Below are 20,868 nucleotides of genomic sequence, written 5' to 3' on the forward strand. Positions count from 1 at the left end.
CATCGTCAGCAGCACATTACTTGCACGCAAAGCATTAACGGTTAAGCCGTATAAACGCACTAATAGGAATATGACCACCGTTGACCTATTGGCTATTGCACTTCTATATATTGGTACCCACTGCAATATTTTAATTTTCTTTTAGGGTTTTTGAGTGCTATTAGTAGTAAATATCTTTTCCATCAATTGAGAAAATTGTTTTCGTAAACGACCTCGACCGTATTATATACTCAAGCCAGTTTATGTTTTAATCGTACAATGTTTATATTATACTTTATTTCCTGTGTGCGGTCGTTGGCAATACATTTATAATATTTCAAAAATTAGTTATGCGTGATTAATATAGAAGGGCTCGGGAGTTGTGCAACGGCAATTACATTACAGTTATAGTATAAATAACATAATACTATATTACTATATATATAGGTGTACACATACACACACCTGTTGGTGGTCACTTGTATATAGTATGACGAAAGACGATTTCGGTATAGAGCTTAATATACATATATATATATTATTAACATTCAAGGGCGTATTACTTGTAAAAAAAAACCAAATTCACGTAGCCGTAAATACCTATTAACTGTTTGAGACAGTATGAAATGTGGACCAAATCAAACGGTGTAAATTCGATCGTCCACGCACACGGTGTAGTATATATTATACATTATATATTTATAACCATTACTGGTGTATGGGTACATGTACAGTTTTTCTAATATTATAATTGAATACTTCATTACGGACGCCTACGCTGCAGCAATAGCACCACCGTAACAACAGCAACAGCAGCAGATAGGACGTATTTATATATATTATACAGTAAACGCAACATCAGTCCACATTCCGCGCGCGCAGAGCCGATAGGTATATAATAATATAATAATATTATTATTATTATATAGCAGGTAGCAGCCATAGTTCCCTCCGCGAGAGGTGTGCCTCGCCTCGTGTAGTTGTATACGACTGATGGCCCCCGAGCTACGACTCGCCGCTATATACGAGTATATGCTATACTTGTCTTCTCCAGAATAATTAAAAATTCGACCTGCCAGCCATCAAGGACGCGTATTTTAGCGATTAAATCCATAATATATATATATATGTGTGTGCGTATGAAATGCCCGTCTATATAATGTACATCTGTATAATATATATATAATGCTGTGGGCACGAGACGCGGATAAGTTATTAACCCACTGTCAGATTCGCTGCAAAGCGTCAATATGACGTGCTGTGTTAGGTCTGATTTTTATTCGCGACGTGCGTGCAATTCGTAAAATATATATCGTATGTATCTAATTCGCTAATATTGTTCGACAAATCGCTGCTGGGTGGACAAGCTGCACACGATCTACCTAATAGATTTTCATCGGCCGACATGTCTTCCGGGCCCACGCCAACGTTGATATAGCCCATATGAATGTGTGTACCGCTCGAACCGTCCGCTCGCTCAATATTATAACGAGACTGTTTCCCCGCAGTATACAATGTTACACTTTGCGATTAGCCCAAAACCTTCGTAATGCGGTATAATAATAATAATAATCGCATATTATTATGTATACCGCAGCCATCATTTAATATATTTACGCGTAGATGTTATAATATTATAAATATTGTCGACCGATAAATCGCAGCCAGATATATTTTGCCCCAAGGGATGTTTGCACAAGATTTTCGACCGGTATCGGCGTGCGTCTCCTACAGCGCTAAGTAATATATATCAATTTACGCATATGCATACATATATGATTGGAATAAATGCACATTTCTTGATTTTTATGATAGTTATCTAGCGATACAGCTATTTAATATATAGTGTTTGTACTTTGTATGTATTTATGTGTGTGTGTGTTTATGTGTGGCGACTTACACTCGTTTATTATTACGTTTTGATTTTACCCGTCGTCGTCGCCGCCGCCGCTGTCGCATATATTTGCATTGCAGGAACCAGTAATCTTTGGAAACCCGTAATTATCGGCTCGCTATGTAATATATAATACGAGAGATTCGTCACTTGTATATGTATAAAAAAAAAAATGCGGACGTATATAAGTGTGTGTGTGTGTGTGTAGTACATCATCGTACGTGTGTGAGCGTGCGCGCAGCAAGTCGTCGGGGAAAAAATAAAATTCTCGCGGCCCACGGGGTAAACAATTTATAATATGATGTACGGAGCGACGCGCTAATAGATTCGGCTAATACGTTTCAAAAACCGTGAGATTATATTAATGTTATATGTTATTATAATATACCTTCTGGATCGGCTGGATCCGTGACGGGGGGGGGGACCTCACCGCGGCGGGCGTTGTTGTCGACTGTTGAGTTTAGTCTTTGGCGTTGCGTAGTTGTTGAATAATTTCGTGCGTAAGAAGAATATGGCTGCGGCAATATTCTCGTAATATTCGGGCCAAGTTCATTGAAAACGTACGCACACACGATTTTCCGTCCACGAATCACGTATATGTTTTATGGCCGTATACAAAATAACATTATAATTTATTTTGTATTTTTTGTAAACAAAACGCCTTCAGTATACATATTATAATATTATACAGATATATTCGTTTTATTCAACGAGTCGTTCGACAATGAGTATAGTCTATTGTCATATAAACATCTTCCACGCACCGTCCTGTGATATATTTCTTATTATTACGACAGAAACGTAGAGACAGCCCGTATATTATTACACTTTACAGTTTACGTTATACCTTCCTATAGGTTATAATATCTATATAATACAAATAATACTAATAATGCTCAATATTTTTGTCGACTTAATGTATGACACTCATATTATTGTTTACACTCAATACGATTATTTTATATAGCCTAGTGTGTACTTTTTTTTTATGAATTATTACTTATTACACTTTTTTATACCCAGACCTGCTTGTGGTGATTTTTTTTTCAAACATTCATATTATAGTTTATGCGACTAGAAATATTGTTGAAAGATCAGTATTTAAAAAAAATAATTATATAATATTTTTCTGTTGTGATAAAACGGTTAACAAACAACATAATAATTATAAAATAAATTTATTACCTACCGGCGAATATCTAATAACAGTACACTATTACACATTAAATGTTATAGCTTATTGTGTATGCTTACATCCGTCAGACAGTATATTTTACGACTAGATGATTTCATTGGCAAACCTGTGGTGTACTTATAAATTTCGGTTCTTGGCTTATCTAACATTCTAACTCTATGTACATAAAAAAAAGTGAAAAAATAAATATAAGGCGGCACCGGTTTATAAACAACTGATGATTATCTAAGTCGACGGCAGTTTAATAATCAATTGGCCATATGAAATAAATGTCTCTAATTAAATCGCTGTAGAGTACCTACCCTCTTGCACAATAAAAGTACATATATATTATTTTAGGTACGAAAATATTGTTTTTTTTTAATTATATTCTTTCAAGAAAGTAAAAACAGTCGAATTTTTGTATATTCTTTTACTAAACTATTATAATACGCATATTCGATATAATATAAATATTATCCAAAATTCAGTCGGTGACATAGCAGGATGATATGCACACAATTATTTTGGTCGTGTAAAATTAATTCCAACGCACCGATATCTGAACACAGCAGTAAGCGAATACTAGATAAGTTATATGATACTTAGGAAAAAATGTAATTAAACGAAAAATCGTGTACGACGTAATTCAATCTGCGTCGCCGATATTAAAATATATTATAACGCATTAACACTCTCGTTACAATATTCAAACACAACCTACAACATATTATATAGTATACTGTCGTGCGTGTGCGAATATGAGTCACTTGGTACAAATCGTCATGTAACGCGTTTTTTCTTCATACTATATACTTACTGTCCTGCAGCAATTGAGACGGTCTTATTCCGCAGGAGAAGAAGAAACGTGTCTTGAGCAGTGAAGCGCGGTGTGCAAAAACTAAAATACAACGACAACAACAATAATAATATTATAATAGCATAATTGTATGTAATTTGTGTCCGTGAGTTTTACCAGTAAATAGCGTAATTTTCCGTAATTTTTTCGGTACTCCATTATATATAGCGCGTGACTTGGCGCTCGTTTATAGTGGGCATTTATTTTTCAAAACTTATGTTTATAACTGTTTAATATATTACTTACTAACGTGCCAACGTTATTCAACGAAGTTTGTTAAAAATTACACAATTTCTACAACTTTGAATTTGTTTTTAGTGGAGGAATACAATTTATACTAGTAACAAAAAAACTGCAAATTCGCATAAAAGTACTTTAAATATATAAATTTGTTGTTACGTCCTTGCTATATTCAGCCACATACCCCCTGTAGTGTTAGCTATGGTCGTATCTTCCAAACAAAGAATTTAAAGAGTTCAAAAATCGACTTAAAATTACATTCAAATTGAGGTCTACAGTTAACAATTTATATAATTTGTATAAAGTGTTCAAGGGAGGAGGTTAACTTCACAGTTTTTACATCGGTACATCAGCATCGTCTCATCGTCGGAGTGGTCTCGGCCGATCTTGATTTCATACATATTTTACTTTTACATACAGGCTCGCTTTTATGTACAATACATTGTTAAGCACACTTTGGTCACTTTATAACTGTAAATTATGATTAGGTATAATCAACATCGCTGTCGTTATTATTATAAGCAACTATATATTGATTGTTATGCATTTAGCCGCGTGTTGGCAAGTCCAGGAATCGTGTGGAGGATAAGCGAATATAAATAATAAAAAAAATACCAACCCGGCACCAACTTGTTTCCTCTACCTTGCAAAAAAAAACTAGATTATTCCGCCGCCGCCCGGGGGCTTCCCGAAGATATTTTCTACAATATGATAATAATATTATACAGAGTCTCCTTGGTAATCGGTCAATTTTACGAGTTGCATAATAATAGATGACGGCGATGACGATGCTTTTATTATTACCTATCATTATTATTAGTGTTATTACTATTATTATTATTATTACGCACTTACGAGGCGGTGCGGAAAACGGACTATTTTCGCACATTCGTCTTGGTCATATTATTATGCGTGTGTGTTGAATATTCGTGTAAAATACACGTTCGTAATATATATTATACAATACGTTTATGTTTTGATGTGTTGTAAAAATGTTTCGAAAATACGAGATGTGCGTTCGCCCGACCTGGCCGGCAGATAGCGCCAGTGCCGAGGACACTGTGCGACACAACGAGGAAGCGGCTGGAGTGTGCTGGACTGCGCGGCCGGCCAGTTCAAGTTCGAGTGCCATCCGTCTCACGTCGTTCGTCTGTCGCGCCGTCTGTACGTCGCGATTATTGCGGAGTGTATGTGTATTGTGAATTATTTTGATTTTCATCCCGAGTGCGTATTATTTTTCTTAATATACTTGTTATCGGAACGATGTAATAGTTTATCGGTTGTACTTCAGTGCTACGGTGATCTTAAACGTTGACAATTTGGGATTCATTCAACGATAATGCATTTCGAATGGTTCTCGTAACGAATTCGGTATGTTTTTACATTTGCGTGGACTTATCTCGATTTAGTTATCTTTATTTTTCTATATCTACGCATATTATATTATGAGCGTATGTGTTTTGTTTGTTTTATCTTTAGTCTTGACTAATCATTTATAAATCTCATAAAATCGATAAATTGTGAAAATTCACATTTTACATAGAAGTTATGGAATAGGTGATCAATAAATTATCTATAATATTATACCGTGAGAATGAGTTCTAGGAAATATATGAATTTTGTTTTTGTCAATTTTACCACCGCCCCAGTCGTTGTAAATGTTTTCTAAATAACAATGCCCCGAGTTATTCATTCTTCGAACATATCTGCCAAGGAGGGATCGCAATTAGCAAATTTTCAAAACATATTATCGGTATTTCGAATTTAAACAGTGCACAATCAGCAATTACAGCGACGATTTAAATTATGTTTATCGATCATTACCACCGATAATCGTCATTCGTTGAATACCACATCTTAATGTGTAGTTTATGGTCTTTTTATGATTTGGCTTAATTGAACATTTAGGCAATCATTACTATAATATATGGTTTTTAACTTTTTATCAACTTGAACCAAAGCATGACACTAAAGAATTTATTGATCTTATATATAAGTTATAATCTGTTTATACAGTACCTACACAAATTGTCGAATAAATTACGTTATATGATTTTTAGTAACGCAATACCAACATAATCTGCAATACGCTCGTATTTATTTATTTTCATATATACCTGTGTTATGAAGATTCCGTAATATTATACATACTCAATACCTATATTTACGTTTTGCAGCTATATGAAATTCGATATCTGACCCGCTTATTGCACTATTGTTTATATTTTCGAATGCGATTTTTATGGCTCTTAAGTGAGCGGATTGTCTTCAATTTTAAATTAATATATTAGGATAGAGTTTGATAATATATATTTTAAACATTATGATTTTAAAATACTTAGTCATTTAGCGCAATAAAACTTCCAATATTAATATTATTTGTATTTGTAAATCAATCGCATCTTATAAATAATATATAATACCTATATAATGTTCATATAATCTAGCGTACCAATTAGATATAACTACAGAAGTATTAAACTAATTAGTAATTATTCAAGTCGAGAGAGAGTGTTATTCACCAAAAATCATTCATTTGCCGACGTGTTTATAAATCATAATTGGTATACATTCTTTGTCGTTAATAGTTATCTAGAAATGGCAAGAGTATTTCGTCTGTTATAGGTTCCATTTGTTTCTTATACGTAAACAAGGGTTAGAATACTTCACAAAAACCATTTTTTTTACGAATTTATCAATAAAATAAAAATACACTATGGTGTTTTTAATACACGATTTTGGTAAACATCTAAATTATGGTAGACATAAGACTCAATATTATATACGTGCATCCAAACCGCTATATTATTTGGTAATTCGAAGTTGAAAAGACACTTCAAGGATATCACAAAATAAATTAGCATGCTCAATAGTAAGTAATTATATGCTTACATAAGACTAAATTGGAAACACAATCACATGCCAAATCATTTTAAAATTAAATAATAACGAGTAATGAGTAATTTAATATGTTTAATTATTTTAAAATAATTTTATGCTTTTTGCAAAACCGCTTATATTTGCAGTAGGACGTACACTAAAAAATAGACCCAAATCACACAGTCACACGGTCTGACAGTCGTATGTTTAAAATAAAAACTTCCTGTTAGTGTATGCTGCATGTATGTGATAACTGATAATAATATATATTATACCGATATGGCTATATGTATGTGTTAAGATGCGTAGCTGCCGGCATAAAAACCGGTACATGACAAAGTATTTTGGCGATTAAACAAAATTTTATTACATCATTTCCGACTTATAACCACGTTTGGCAATCGGTAGATTCTACTTTCCACCAGAGAACATTCAAAAAAGCCTGGAGCTACATTAAAAATAGCATATTATTTACAATTCTGTTTAAATGAATGAAAATTCCAAAATTCAACAGTTAGATATGTATTACAAAATCTACCATCGTCCCAAAGAACCTTGACCTCGTCCGAGTGTCTGAATTTAAAACCAAATATAAATGATTTACTATTCATTCGGTGATAATCATTACAACGTAAACAATATGTGTACTTTTTAATGAGACAACCGGAAAGTGTTACCAAATCTCATGATACAAACAATCAACACGTGTTTTTGTACGGAAGCACAGTAAAATATTTACACCTTATATAGGTATAGTGAATTAACTGACCTTGAAATTTCTGTTTGACAATTGATTACACGTGTATGTTGTTATACAGTAAATACTATTATATAGGCATACAACCATCGATCTACCTATGTAAAAAAAAAAATTTCCTAGAAAAATGTAATTCTTAACTAATTATTATATAAGTATCTATATTACTCGTATGAACATTATCAAAATAAAAATATTAGCAATCTTCAAATAAGAACTCAAAACATTATCATTGTGTATTATTTGACGATTAAATATTATTATTTTTTACGAATATTTTAATGAATAGCCTGTGGTAACATTTACATAACAGATCGCAAGAAAATTCACTTCCGAAATTATTTTGGTACACTCATAAATTATAATGACGCAATTAAATTAGTTTGATATATATTGATTTTTTTTTGGAATTTCCATAACAAATTATTAAGAAATTATTGGATAAATATGTCCAAACACAAATTAAAAAAAGCACACGTACCTAACTTTACTACATTACATATGTGTATAATTTGTACGATGCCGAGTGTGTCATCTGTTCGAAGAAAATGCTAGTGCACATTCAACGATGTTTGTAAATTAACGACTGTTGAAGTCTCTACTGACCAGTTTCCATAATCATACTTAGTCTATATTGAAAAACGAGCAGTTGGAACTGTAACACAAATAATTAACTTGCAACACTTTAAATGCAACGAGAAATTATTTGAAATAAAAAATGACGAAAATATAATTTATAATATTATGTGTAAATTTGCCGACATTAAGATAATATTATACATGGTTATATTTAAATAAAAATGTAATTGTTTATTCAAACATACATCTATATAATACTAGGTATGTAGGAACTAGGAATGCACCATGCACCCAAATAACTATTTAAAATACTAAAATAATATATTTATATTTTAAATATTAACAATAAACTAATAATAATACAATAAAGTACCTAAATAACATGGCCAAAGGGGGAAAAAAGTCAACTCATTCACATGACTGATTCGCAAATAATAAAAATTCTTGGGAAATAAAAATGTGCTTTATATCTCCAGTTATTTACGTGCCTGAACAATGAATACATTGGAATTTTCTTTATTGTCAATGACAGCTCACCTGCGACCTGCTACAATTATTCAGTATAACAATTCGTTGATACATAACAGAATTGTACAGAGTACATAAAATGATACCCTCAAAAGAAGTTTTAAAATATAGAAGTACTGATGACAAAATCCAATAGTTAATTTGTTGTATATTGAATCTTAAAATATTAACTGACTCTGAAATTTCAACTCTTTTCATCCCCATCATTTCAGTAAAGAAAAGATTCATTATTTGCATTATAATTTTACCGAATAAATATTTTGTATAGAAAATACAACTGATATTACATATTGCGGTTGACCACGCATTTTTCTATATGCGTTTGTATAATAATTTAATATGAAATGTACCTACCTACTTTGTTTCCTTTTTATCTTGAAGTTAAAGTAATTTAAAATCCGATTTAAACCGCACTACAAGTGAAGTGTAATTGATATCAACTAGACCTCAAGTAAGGACACGCAGACGAACAGACCACAACACTACTGTGGTTGGTACTTGGTAACTTATAGTATACCTATATGCCTAATGCGAAAATGTAGTCGGTTACGGTTGTTTATAATTAAACAAACTACAAACAGCCCGCGATCAGAATCCGTTTTTATTACGTCGTCATGTTTTCCGCAACGTCGTATCGTAACATGTATTACCTGCCTGCCTGCTTGTCTATAGATATTTGTATTTCGTTTGTAAAAATATTCACTGATGGGTTGGTCTGTAACAAACTATAATAATATTATCGTCTTCATTTTGACGCGATGAGCCCTATTTCGTCGGACGTCGTTACTTTTCGTCCGTGATGCACGAGTTCTGGAAGACCGGCGACAACGTCGTCCGGATACCTGCAGCGTACAATACATATGTATTATAGGTATCTGTACGGAGAGCCGGACACGCCCAGACAAATTTTACGCTCCATTAACGGCGGCAAACGACGATGATCGTTGTCGTAATAATAATATATTGTTATAATATCGCGCGGGTGTGAGTGTGCGTTTGTGCGAGAAAACGTCATAATATCAACGACCTCGTTGGCTATGTAATATTATTATAGATGAAAGATGTGTGAACTGAAATCGAAAACCTATTGCGTAGTATGTAGACGCGTATACTTTATACAGGAATAATTAACGTCGAGAACGGCTTCGGGGTAAAAACGAACGCATCTATTGTTCCAGTGTGATGCGGGGGAGTTTTTTTTTCAAAGGGTATTGCGTAAATCCCTCTTTTCGTGCTCACTGCCATCGGCGTATACTGCACATAATATATAATATATATAAGTATAATAATATAATATAATATGTGTGTGTGTGTGTGTGTGTATGTGTGATACGTGGGACATATAAAAACGACAAAGAACCGACAACTGGTACTAAATCATAATTCATAATATATATATACATATATATATACTTATATTTTATACATACGTATTTATGATGAATAGAATATAGTTGTAGTGAATTAAAAAAAAAAATACATAAAAAATAATATATATACGATTTTCTTGTACAGCATTAATATGATGATAATTTTATTACCCATATATTCTTAACAGTATTGTACATTTTGATCTTATTGTATATCGGTTCGTTTACATAATAAAAAAAATAAATTGAAACCGCTGATAAAATTTTTTCATATAAAAAGCATGTCATATAATTATTCATAATACACTTGTTTGTATCGTTATGTGTGCAGTGTAAACATAATAGATCGGTCAAAGAAATACCGCCACGGAACCCCGAGTTTGTCGTATATACTTGATAATATTCGGACATTATACATATATAGCAATGTGCAAGATAAAAGTTGTTTGATAAATCGCGCGTTCCTACGAAATTACAAAGTAAATATTTAATTGTGCTTAGGGCGAATTAAATTTTAATTCAAACTCAATTATTACATAATGCGCGTAGGTTTATACAAATGAATATTAATATATTAAACATCAACGAGAAACGCTGTTATATAATAAATTGGTCGTGTATCCAAACTCAAAAGTCCTCTCTAAAACGATATAAGTTAGTTAATATAACGAAATATATAATAACATTAGGTAAACCTTTTTCCAAGGCCCGGATCACTAGGGCTATAATAATGTCGGACGTCTGATATTTTTTTTTTATCATGTCAAGTTTATACGTTTTACTATTTTAACGATTAAAAAATTAAAAATGTACGACAGGGAGGTATACCTAATATATTTTTATTGTGTACTGCGTATGACGGTGTTGTACTGTTGTTGTAACGTGATAAAAGATCGCATAAAAGAACAGACTTTCTGGCGACAGGAAGTTTATAACCCCGCACGCGCAGGATTTATACACGCGAGGAACTGCGAAAACGAAAACTCGACCGCAGCATCCATATATCCAGCATAGACGTGACGACGTTGCACGTTCCTTGTGTGTATTTTATAGGACTACATCCGTTTCGCAAATATGGAAACGACTGGTTCCTTTTATGCCGGTGCACCAGTCTTACCCCGCAAACTCACACAAACACGATACAGCACACTGGCATTATATATATACAAACACACTGTCCGGCCTGCCGTGTTCATGTCCATTTTACGAACAGCGTCGCGTTGTAATTAACAGGAAACGCGGGCGAATCGCAAAAAAAAAGAAGAAAAGAAAATAGGAATAGAACTAGAAATATACGTATAACAATATAAACGTGCCAGTTGGGATATACTACCAATAATATAAATATATATACACATAATGCTGACCTTGGAGGGTAAATCACGTACCGAAATATATCTATATATTCGAGTACTTATGTACAGTACGTATATTCTATATATGTATATGTAATTATTCGGGCGTACAGCCAGCAGGTGCCTATATAATAATAACGATGATGATAATAATAATAATAATAATAATAATAATAACAATAATCGACGCCGATACATGTACGTCTGTATATAATAATCCTTTCGTGATGCGTGCACGCCCGCCGAATAACAAAAATATATATATATTTATATTTATATATATATACCACCATTTCACAGTTCTTCCCGACGCCGTCTGAATATTATTAGGTACCCAGACGTTTGAAGTTTTTATTCGTTTAACAGTCGATTTATGGCCATTTACGAATACGTAAAATTACTATTATGTACGTGCGTGGTGTGATGTCTGTTTCGCGAACATAACTTGTTTCAAAACATTTTGAATACTTTATTTTAAAGACACGTCTCAAACGAAGATTTTATTTTTACCTGACATTCAAAATATTCCAATCGATAATAATATTGTTATAACTAATCACTATTACATTAATATTACTATGGCTCTGGTTCGTTTTTTTTTTTAAATTCTAATTTTCAAATATTTCTATATACCTATTACTTGAATAAAAAATAGTAAAGTAGGTAAGGAATACTTTTAAATTTATGTTGTACATTTTTACAATTTTTAGTTTTCAGTCTTAGTTTCTCAGTTTTGGTGCTATTTTTGATAATTTTGAAGATAATCGCATTTAACATTAAAATTTGATATTACTTTGATTAGGTACCTAATAAGTAATAGTAATATTTATATGAGTAAAAACTTTAAAATGGTATTTTTACATTTTTCTATGTTTTCAAGGTAATATTATATCGACATTTTTGAGATTTATTAGGGTGTATAATATAAATATTTTTTAGTGATATATTAAGTCCGAGCTCTGATTATTAAAATATACAGCTATTACGGATTGCAAAAATTACTTCCGTTGGCAAATACATTTAAAAAATGAAAATATTATTTAATACCAAAACATTCTTTTTTAATAATAATACTTTATTCGTTTATTGCCTAATTATGTATTTCATTAATTTAATCTATTATTTAATTTCATGGAAATAATCAATAAATTGAATGTAAGTTTCTAATGTTATATTCGATACCACATTTTAAACGCAGTTGGTTGTCATAATAGAGGTAGGTAGGTACTGCGCATTTCAAATCGGTTTATTTTAAAACTCGAATTATTAGTAGGCGCGAAGTTTAATAACCATACAGCTATTATAATTATTATGCCATTAGTATATTATGTATGTAACGGCAGCGTGTATGTGTGTGGTATAATAAATACTGTGGAATCGAAAAACACCGACTGGATTTTAATGCGATAATATTTAGACACGGCCGGTCGGGTTTGGGTATGCGTTCTATCCGCATATTTTTCACTCGTATCATAACTTCATAACATAATAAACGATTTATTTGTCGTGTCGTGGTTCACGGTGGATATAGCAATGGGAGTTTTTCGATTAAAAGGACCGCCATTCGTGAGCCATTCTCGGCGAGCAAACCGCGTACGCAAAACAATTTGAAAATGAGTACCCAATACATCGTTTTTTTAGATACCTCTGCACTTCGGCAAAACATAAACCGCCGGTGTTGCTGCTGCTGCTGCTGCAGAACCTATCGGGGGCCTCGGCGGCTCTGCGACAACCGAAACGCCACGTCCGCACGACGCCTGCGATGATGATTATTATATTATTATGATAACATCATATTATTATTATTACAATAAAATATATAGGTACAGTTACCGGGTTACGGTTTTCGAATTAGTCGTCTATTCATATCATCACATTATATATAATACGTATAATTTATATAAAGTACATAGCCCGCGCGTACCTGTATGTACACACGTACACACACACACATATATATATAATATTATTATATTATATTCACCCGGGCGAGCAGGATCCGTAGCACACACGCGCGAGCGCCGTCGCACAATAATAACAGCAACATCGCTCGCGCGCGTTCATTAATTTACATGACGTAGGAATCCGCGTGCGTTTTCGACACACCAGTGACCCCGTTTATTGAACGTCGCGGCGCCGAGGATAGCCTCGTTTTCGCGCTGTCTCGATTTCGGGGAACGCGCGCGCGTAACGGTGCGGTGGTCACCGCCTCTGCGCGCGCGGTGGTGGCGACGACTCGCGTCTAAATTTATCGGAATGATATCGAGTATCTACACCTATAATACGACTCGAGCCGAGACGTTCGCGTTACTCGGTGAGCAATGCCGGATCTTGAACCCTGCTGCAAGTGGGACCGGACGAAGCGAAAGAAAACTTTGAGGCCTCAAAAAAAAAATAATAATATTATTAATTACAATATATTTTGTACAATTTTTCAGCCTTTTATAAATGTATTCATATAATGTGCAATATAATAATTATTATAGCTTTAATATAATAATAATATCATGCTATTTTTAATATGTCTATATAACACTTTGATATCCGCAATGTCCGGTCTTTCTCATCTCACAGCGACGGTGTCGTAGTGCAATGCACCGTTTGCGCCGGCAGTTTATCCGGCACTGGTTGCCCGTATGTATAAACTTAACGGCCGTTGCTCGAATTAAAACGGTTCGGACGCGCCATTTATACGTGTGTACAGATGACGATGATTATAATGATAATAATAAACGTATATGCCGTGTATACATTCCGCGAGTGCATCCCGTTGCAGAACGCCACTGAAATAAGCGTTAAGCGAACGGAAAAATCTCGAAACAAACTGGTTCGCGACCCACAGGTGTTTCGCGGCTGGTGCGTGTGTATATATATATAGACATTGATATATAATACTGGAAACCGTTATATACCTCTGCATATTATATGTATTTACAATATGCAAATATGCTACCTTTCAACGTCATCCCCCGGCCGATCAAGGCGACTACGGCGGGTGATATTAGTTATATAAAATTACTCAAAACGAAGAAGTTTTTGATTAAAGAGACGGGGATGAAGAGCTTATTACTGTTTTAAACCCACTCCCTTGATCATCGATTCTTTTGTTTTTATTCGACGATAAATTGGGTTCCGGTCTACCGGTTCGTATTATATAATATATTATATCGTCTATAAGGAAACGCCTCCATGGTTAATTACATAGCCGAGATGATACGATAATATCCGATGCAACGATTATACGTACGTATTCTTCTATGCCTCATCGCCAAGCAGGATATTATTATCACTCGATACACGTGACACACGTCATTAACTGTATATGTAGTATAGCTGCATACTGCAGTGGCGCATACTGTTGTCGATACATCTATTATGCCACGGCCCACCCCGAAATGTCTTTTCGAATGAAGTCGTTAACAATAATATACAATAATATCTAATAAAACAAATTGGAATAATGGTAGGTACCTTTTTATTATTAATCCGGGCGTGAATCAATGGTTTAAATCACAATTTGCTTTAAACGGCTTTGGTTTTAAACGCGTTCTCTACCTTCATTCCTTTTAGCTTTGATTATCTATTAGAAATTGTTGAGTTCAGTTTTTTTGAGTAGCTGACAGTTTTTTGTTAACGTATTATTAAATAAACAGATAACACATATATTATTTGATATATTAACTAGGCACGTGCATACGAATGCAAATCAATAATATAACGTACGCTGTACACAGACACATTGCAGTATATTTAAGCTATTTAATGTACCTATCTACCTACTACCTTCCTTATTCGTTTTCTTTATAACTGATAAAACTTGGATAACTCTCAAAATAACATTTAATTTACGGGTGTGTAGGTACAGAATATAAATTGTTTTATTTAAATAAGTTGTTTAGTTGTTTATTTTAAGTAGGTAATCATTTTATTACATTATATAGCCCATATAGGTACTTGTATAGCAATTCACACTGCACAATGTAATTACGTAATAAAACTATTAAAACATAAAAAATAAAATTTTAAATTATATTTTACTTTAAATATTAGTAAACTATTTATGTGTACTTGTGACGTATTTGTCGGAGTAGTATTACAATTAAATCAACACATTTTTAATTTAATCGACAATCCTGTTAACAAATTTTAATGATGCAAGATTATCAATTATTAATTTAATGAATAACTCATGTATAAGAATATATGGTCTTACGATAAAATTATATAAAATAAATAATTTTTTTTTACAAATAAAAATTATAACTGATTAACTTTATAACCATTAACTAGTGTGTACTTATTGTATACAGTACACACAATAAAGTATTTAAGTGTCGAGCGTACACCATATTATAAATTTCATAAAAATTAATATGAATTATGTTTCATTTACTATTTAGCATAAAAATAATTTTCGGGAAAATTTAGTTGGCAGAAAAATGTTAAAACTCATGATAAAAACTTCGTTATTATATTAAAATGTATACAACTATGTTAATTATAGCAAACTTGAAACTAACAAAACTTTGAAGGTTATTAAAAATATATATCACTAAATTGTATTGTTTGTGGACGTTCGTTTTGGAATATGTCTTAATTCTTAATGCAATGTTATCATTTATTTTAAAACGATAAAGTACATAAATATGTAGATCGGTGTAACGAGATCAAGACTATGTAGTTATTGATCGCCTGAAAACAAAACGGTGCTTTAAATGGTTATACTTGTTTTATTTTATAGTTGTCGGTATGATAAAAGAGGATGTACTAAAATAACAAAGGTGATGTTTTTTTCCAACTCAATCGCTATATTTTCCTCTGAAATCCGTTAATTACGATAATTACAAGTAGTTTTTCCCGGTGTGTGCTATGAGGAGGATTGAGGAGGATCACCTTGAAAAATTACTAGAAATTTTGCGGTGTCGATTACGCAAGAAAATATGTTTAAAAAAAATTATATGTTCGTTATACGGGTACAGCTCAAGGGCAAAAATATAATAATGCAAAGGTATACTATATGGATAAATATACAGAAAAAGAAATAAAGTTATAGTTGGCGTTCAGACTGGGTACGACAAAACAATACCCTCTATGTAGTTGTAATGGGTAAAAACGATAAAACTTAATCCTTGGGTGAATTTTCATATTATAATCATTGTTTGTTAGGTATAGAACTGCAGACTATGTTCGAGGTGTATATAGGTGTATCGTATATATTTAATAATATTACATAGAATCAAGTAATAGTCCCACCACTTTGAAAACGAAAATACCACGTGTGCGTATAATATAACAAATAATAATATATATTATACATATCTATATAATGTAATAATAGCGATAGGGCCGTAAGTGTTTCTATACGTTGAGTTTGTATTAATAATGTAAGCGGTGTGTCGGACGACGGCGATTCGCGAAGGTTGGGCAGGAGGTTAAATGATAATCTTTCGACAGGATGTACCTACACAAAAACTCAGGGACCGTTTAAGTGTCACGTTTCTCGACTCGCCCGCCGTGTCCCAGCAGGAAGCTTGTCGGATGTATCGTATTACTATATATGTAGATACTAAGTATGGTGTTCATTTGTATATTATTCGTATTATAATATATAGAGGTTAGGTATCTCGCAGATTTCCGAGAACGCTCGTGCGAGAATTCTACAGGTTTTCGGGTAGGTATATAATGTGCATATGTGTGATAGTTTCGCACGTACACGATGAGTTCCCAGTGGTGGTACATACGACGTATATGCAATATATACACTAACTCACAACTAACCGTTTAAAATAAGATATATTTTTATTTTTTGTATTAATAAAATATATCGTATGTATATACATTATATATAATATTCTAATTATTTGTTAAACTATAGCAGTTTTAAATGAAAAAAAACCTAAATCAAAAAACGCGTGCAATACAACGAAGCCCTTATTACGGCGAAAGAGGGGAATAAATCTAACACAATATAATTCTTAACCACAACTGACCCATAATAGTTAATAAGGAAAAAATGGACTCTGTTTATACTGATAATTTATAATATTATGAAAATGATCTATTTTAAATATTGATAACGTTAATATAAATATTACCATTGGTATAAATTATACCATTGTGTTACTCATATTTCTCATTGGTTTTATGCGATCTATCAAAATTAATAGGTGAAAAAAATAAAATTACTTTAATTCTAAATAATACAATTGTATATAGTTATTGAATAAAAAATGACAAACTTAAAATATTATGTTTATATAGACATTCTTTAATCAAATAAATAATAATTTAGGACCAGAAACAGATGATGATTTTTATAGGAAAATGTATCGCGATTGTGGAAATGATTGGACATCAAGTTTTAGTAGAAATATTAGTATTTCTTATTCTTTGTTATTATTATTGTTTCATAAGTTATTATACATTGTTATTAGTTTCTATCTTAGAATTATCTCACTCATTATTAATCCTTACTTCCACTAGTAAAAGGTTACAAGTCGAAAGGAACGGGATTTTTGATTATCTTAAAAATGTAAAGTTTTAAACTTCAGAGTAGTATTTAGTACTTTATTAAAGGTTTATTTATTCTAAATTTTCTTTCCGGTACATCGCATAACGTAACATTTGCAGAGACCAAATTATAAAATTAGTATCTTCATATTATTTAAGTGATTGGTGTAACATTAACATTCATTTCCGTAATACAAAAAATGTATAGTCTATATATATATATATTTGTAGTTATACAGAAACTATTTACAATATACTTTCATAGAAGCGTTTGTAATGTTATTATTTACACCTCACGTGTAATGTACCTATATATTACTGAAGTACCGACCACGACGTAAATACGTAACTGAATACGGTCTTCTTCAATAATCAAACGATAGTCGTTAACCTGCCAATATTATACCTTCCTACCAACTGGCAGCATATATTATTTACGTTACAATACTTATATGGAGGTTGCTATAAAGATTCAAAGTAGACAAACATCGCCCGTTTAATCGAATGAATTGCTTTTTATCGCATTATGTTAAAATTACTCGCGTCCGTTTGTGAATTATACTACTTTATAGGGTGCCCATTCCGATAGATTTATTATGTGTATAAGTGAGAATGGCGTACGCGCTACAAGCACTGGGAACATACTATAATATGTGCAGGTTGCATCTATGGAGGAACTATAACAACAGTTCAGCATAAAAATAATAAATTGTGAATTGTGATTTATCTACGTCAAAATAATAATAAAAATAATAATAATAATAATAGTATTTTATTAATAAATAATGTGGACGATATTTAACCTTCATAAGTAATTACGATAGTTCTTGTTTTGCAATATGCATATGCCCATGTAGTTTATTATATTAATCTTTCTCCCCACGTGTTTCACTGTTTTCTTTTGACACGTCTCCGTATTGTATAATTTTCATCACCAATGAATGGTATATACATATAATATATATATCATACGTATTGGTGCTCTGCACACAACTGCGATGTGTAATAATAATAATATAACGGTTCGACGTATAGTTCACGGTCGAAATATCATAATATAGTTGGGTTCTCTATGATCACCTAGTTATGTACTTACATATTATATTAATATAGAACGAAGGTCACTGTCACTAAATACATTTACGTTTTTGTTCAATGCAGGTACAGAGACTGACTCAATACGAAACGTATTTCCAAAGTTTATTGGACGAGACCAGACCGGAACATGGAAGAGGCGCCGAATACCACGATCTGTGTATGGCGAACAGCGCCGTCAAACAAGTGAGTTTTATTATTTTGAGTATTTTTTTTCCTATTATTCTTTTCATTCAACCGCCCTCGTCCGTAGGCGTAATCCCGACTACGTTTTCGTCGAATGTCGTACAAACCGCCGCCGCCAATGAATCGGTCGCGCTGATAAACAAACTGCGTCGGTTATTGTCCACGCCGCACATATAATCCGTATACTCTTGTACGTACGAGGGAGACCCACTTTCTTCGATCCGTTCAGCATGGCACAAAGAAGCATATCACTTTTTCTCTCGCCTACTACATTATAAATAACAATAATAAAAAAAAAAATATATATATATATATATATACATTTTTCGACCGTGTACATAATTGCCGCTCATTGTGCGGACCTTTGAACCGATATAATATACGTACTCGTTTCTTTGATAAAAACGACCCACTTGTACCTATTTCATTTTTTCGATATCCACCACAATGGGTGCTGTCTAAGCGTTTGAAACGGATCTGCAGCGCACCGCATATAAAATATAATATATCGTTTATTTCGTAAAATCTCCATTGATGAATAGAGGTGGTGTTCGCGGTAGTATAATAGTACCTACTATATATAAGTATACGCGCACACAGTGTATGCTGTGTGTATACCTATGGTTTCGCCATCGCTCCAATTTAAACAATATAATATAATTAATTATCATTAAAACACCGCGCGCTCGCCAAACGATCTTATATAGTTGTATACGACTTTATATAGGTGTGAATGACACCGATCGCCGAAGCCAAAACCACACCCAAAACCGATACGATAAAACGCACTAGACCGGCTGCATATATAATACACTTATGCACACACACATACACACATATATACTATTAATAATATATAATACGTGTAGTACCTACGACCTACCTATGTAACGGATTTGTACGGGGGCTAAATGTGCCAAGGAGAGACACACTGGTGCGCGTACCGGTCTAGTGAAATGGTAGAATGACCATATTCGTCTTGTGCCCCCGCGCGTGTTTCACCACTTTGCAATTCATATCTGCGAAGAGGCGTTGAGATTAGACTGCAGCGCGAATATAATACGCATAATTTTAATGAATTAGCAATTTTTAGAAAATTACTCTTTTTCACACTATTTTTCCGATTAAAAAACGATTCGCAATCCGGTTTTGGCGTTTGCCGATATGTCTATATAAGATTAGAATGTCATACTGGTATATTATATTATACTACTTAAACGTTTATTATATTATGATAATATTATATAGTTCACTAAGATATGTGTATATTATCTACATAAATTCCGTATAATTTATTATATTTTTAAAAGTTATACAATACGTTTAACTTGTTCTGACAGTTAAATTTGTCGTCGACATAAACGCTATCATTCGCCTTGGCGTAAGTTTATACCTACGAAATATTAATATTTATTTAATTAAAATCTGTTATTTGCGTCCTGCCTGATTTATGTTTATCAAC

The 20,868-nt window shown here is 32.7% G+C and overlaps 1 protein-coding gene across 1 annotated transcript in view; it reads left to right on the forward strand.

The window, feature by feature from the left end:
- Positions 1–20,868, forward strand: part of LOC113552171 — a 211,539-nt gene that overhangs the window by 179,099 nt on the left and 11,572 nt on the right. The window contains 1 exon segment of the mRNA XM_026954905.1: positions 19,287–19,406. Within this exon segment, the coding sequence (XP_026810706.1) occupies positions 19,287–19,406 (120 nt within the window).

This window comes from Rhopalosiphum maidis, chromosome 2 (genome assembly GCF_003676215.2).
Source record: "Rhopalosiphum maidis isolate BTI-1 chromosome 2, ASM367621v3, whole genome shotgun sequence".
Taxonomy (NCBI): domain Eukaryota; kingdom Metazoa; phylum Arthropoda; class Insecta; order Hemiptera; family Aphididae; genus Rhopalosiphum; species Rhopalosiphum maidis.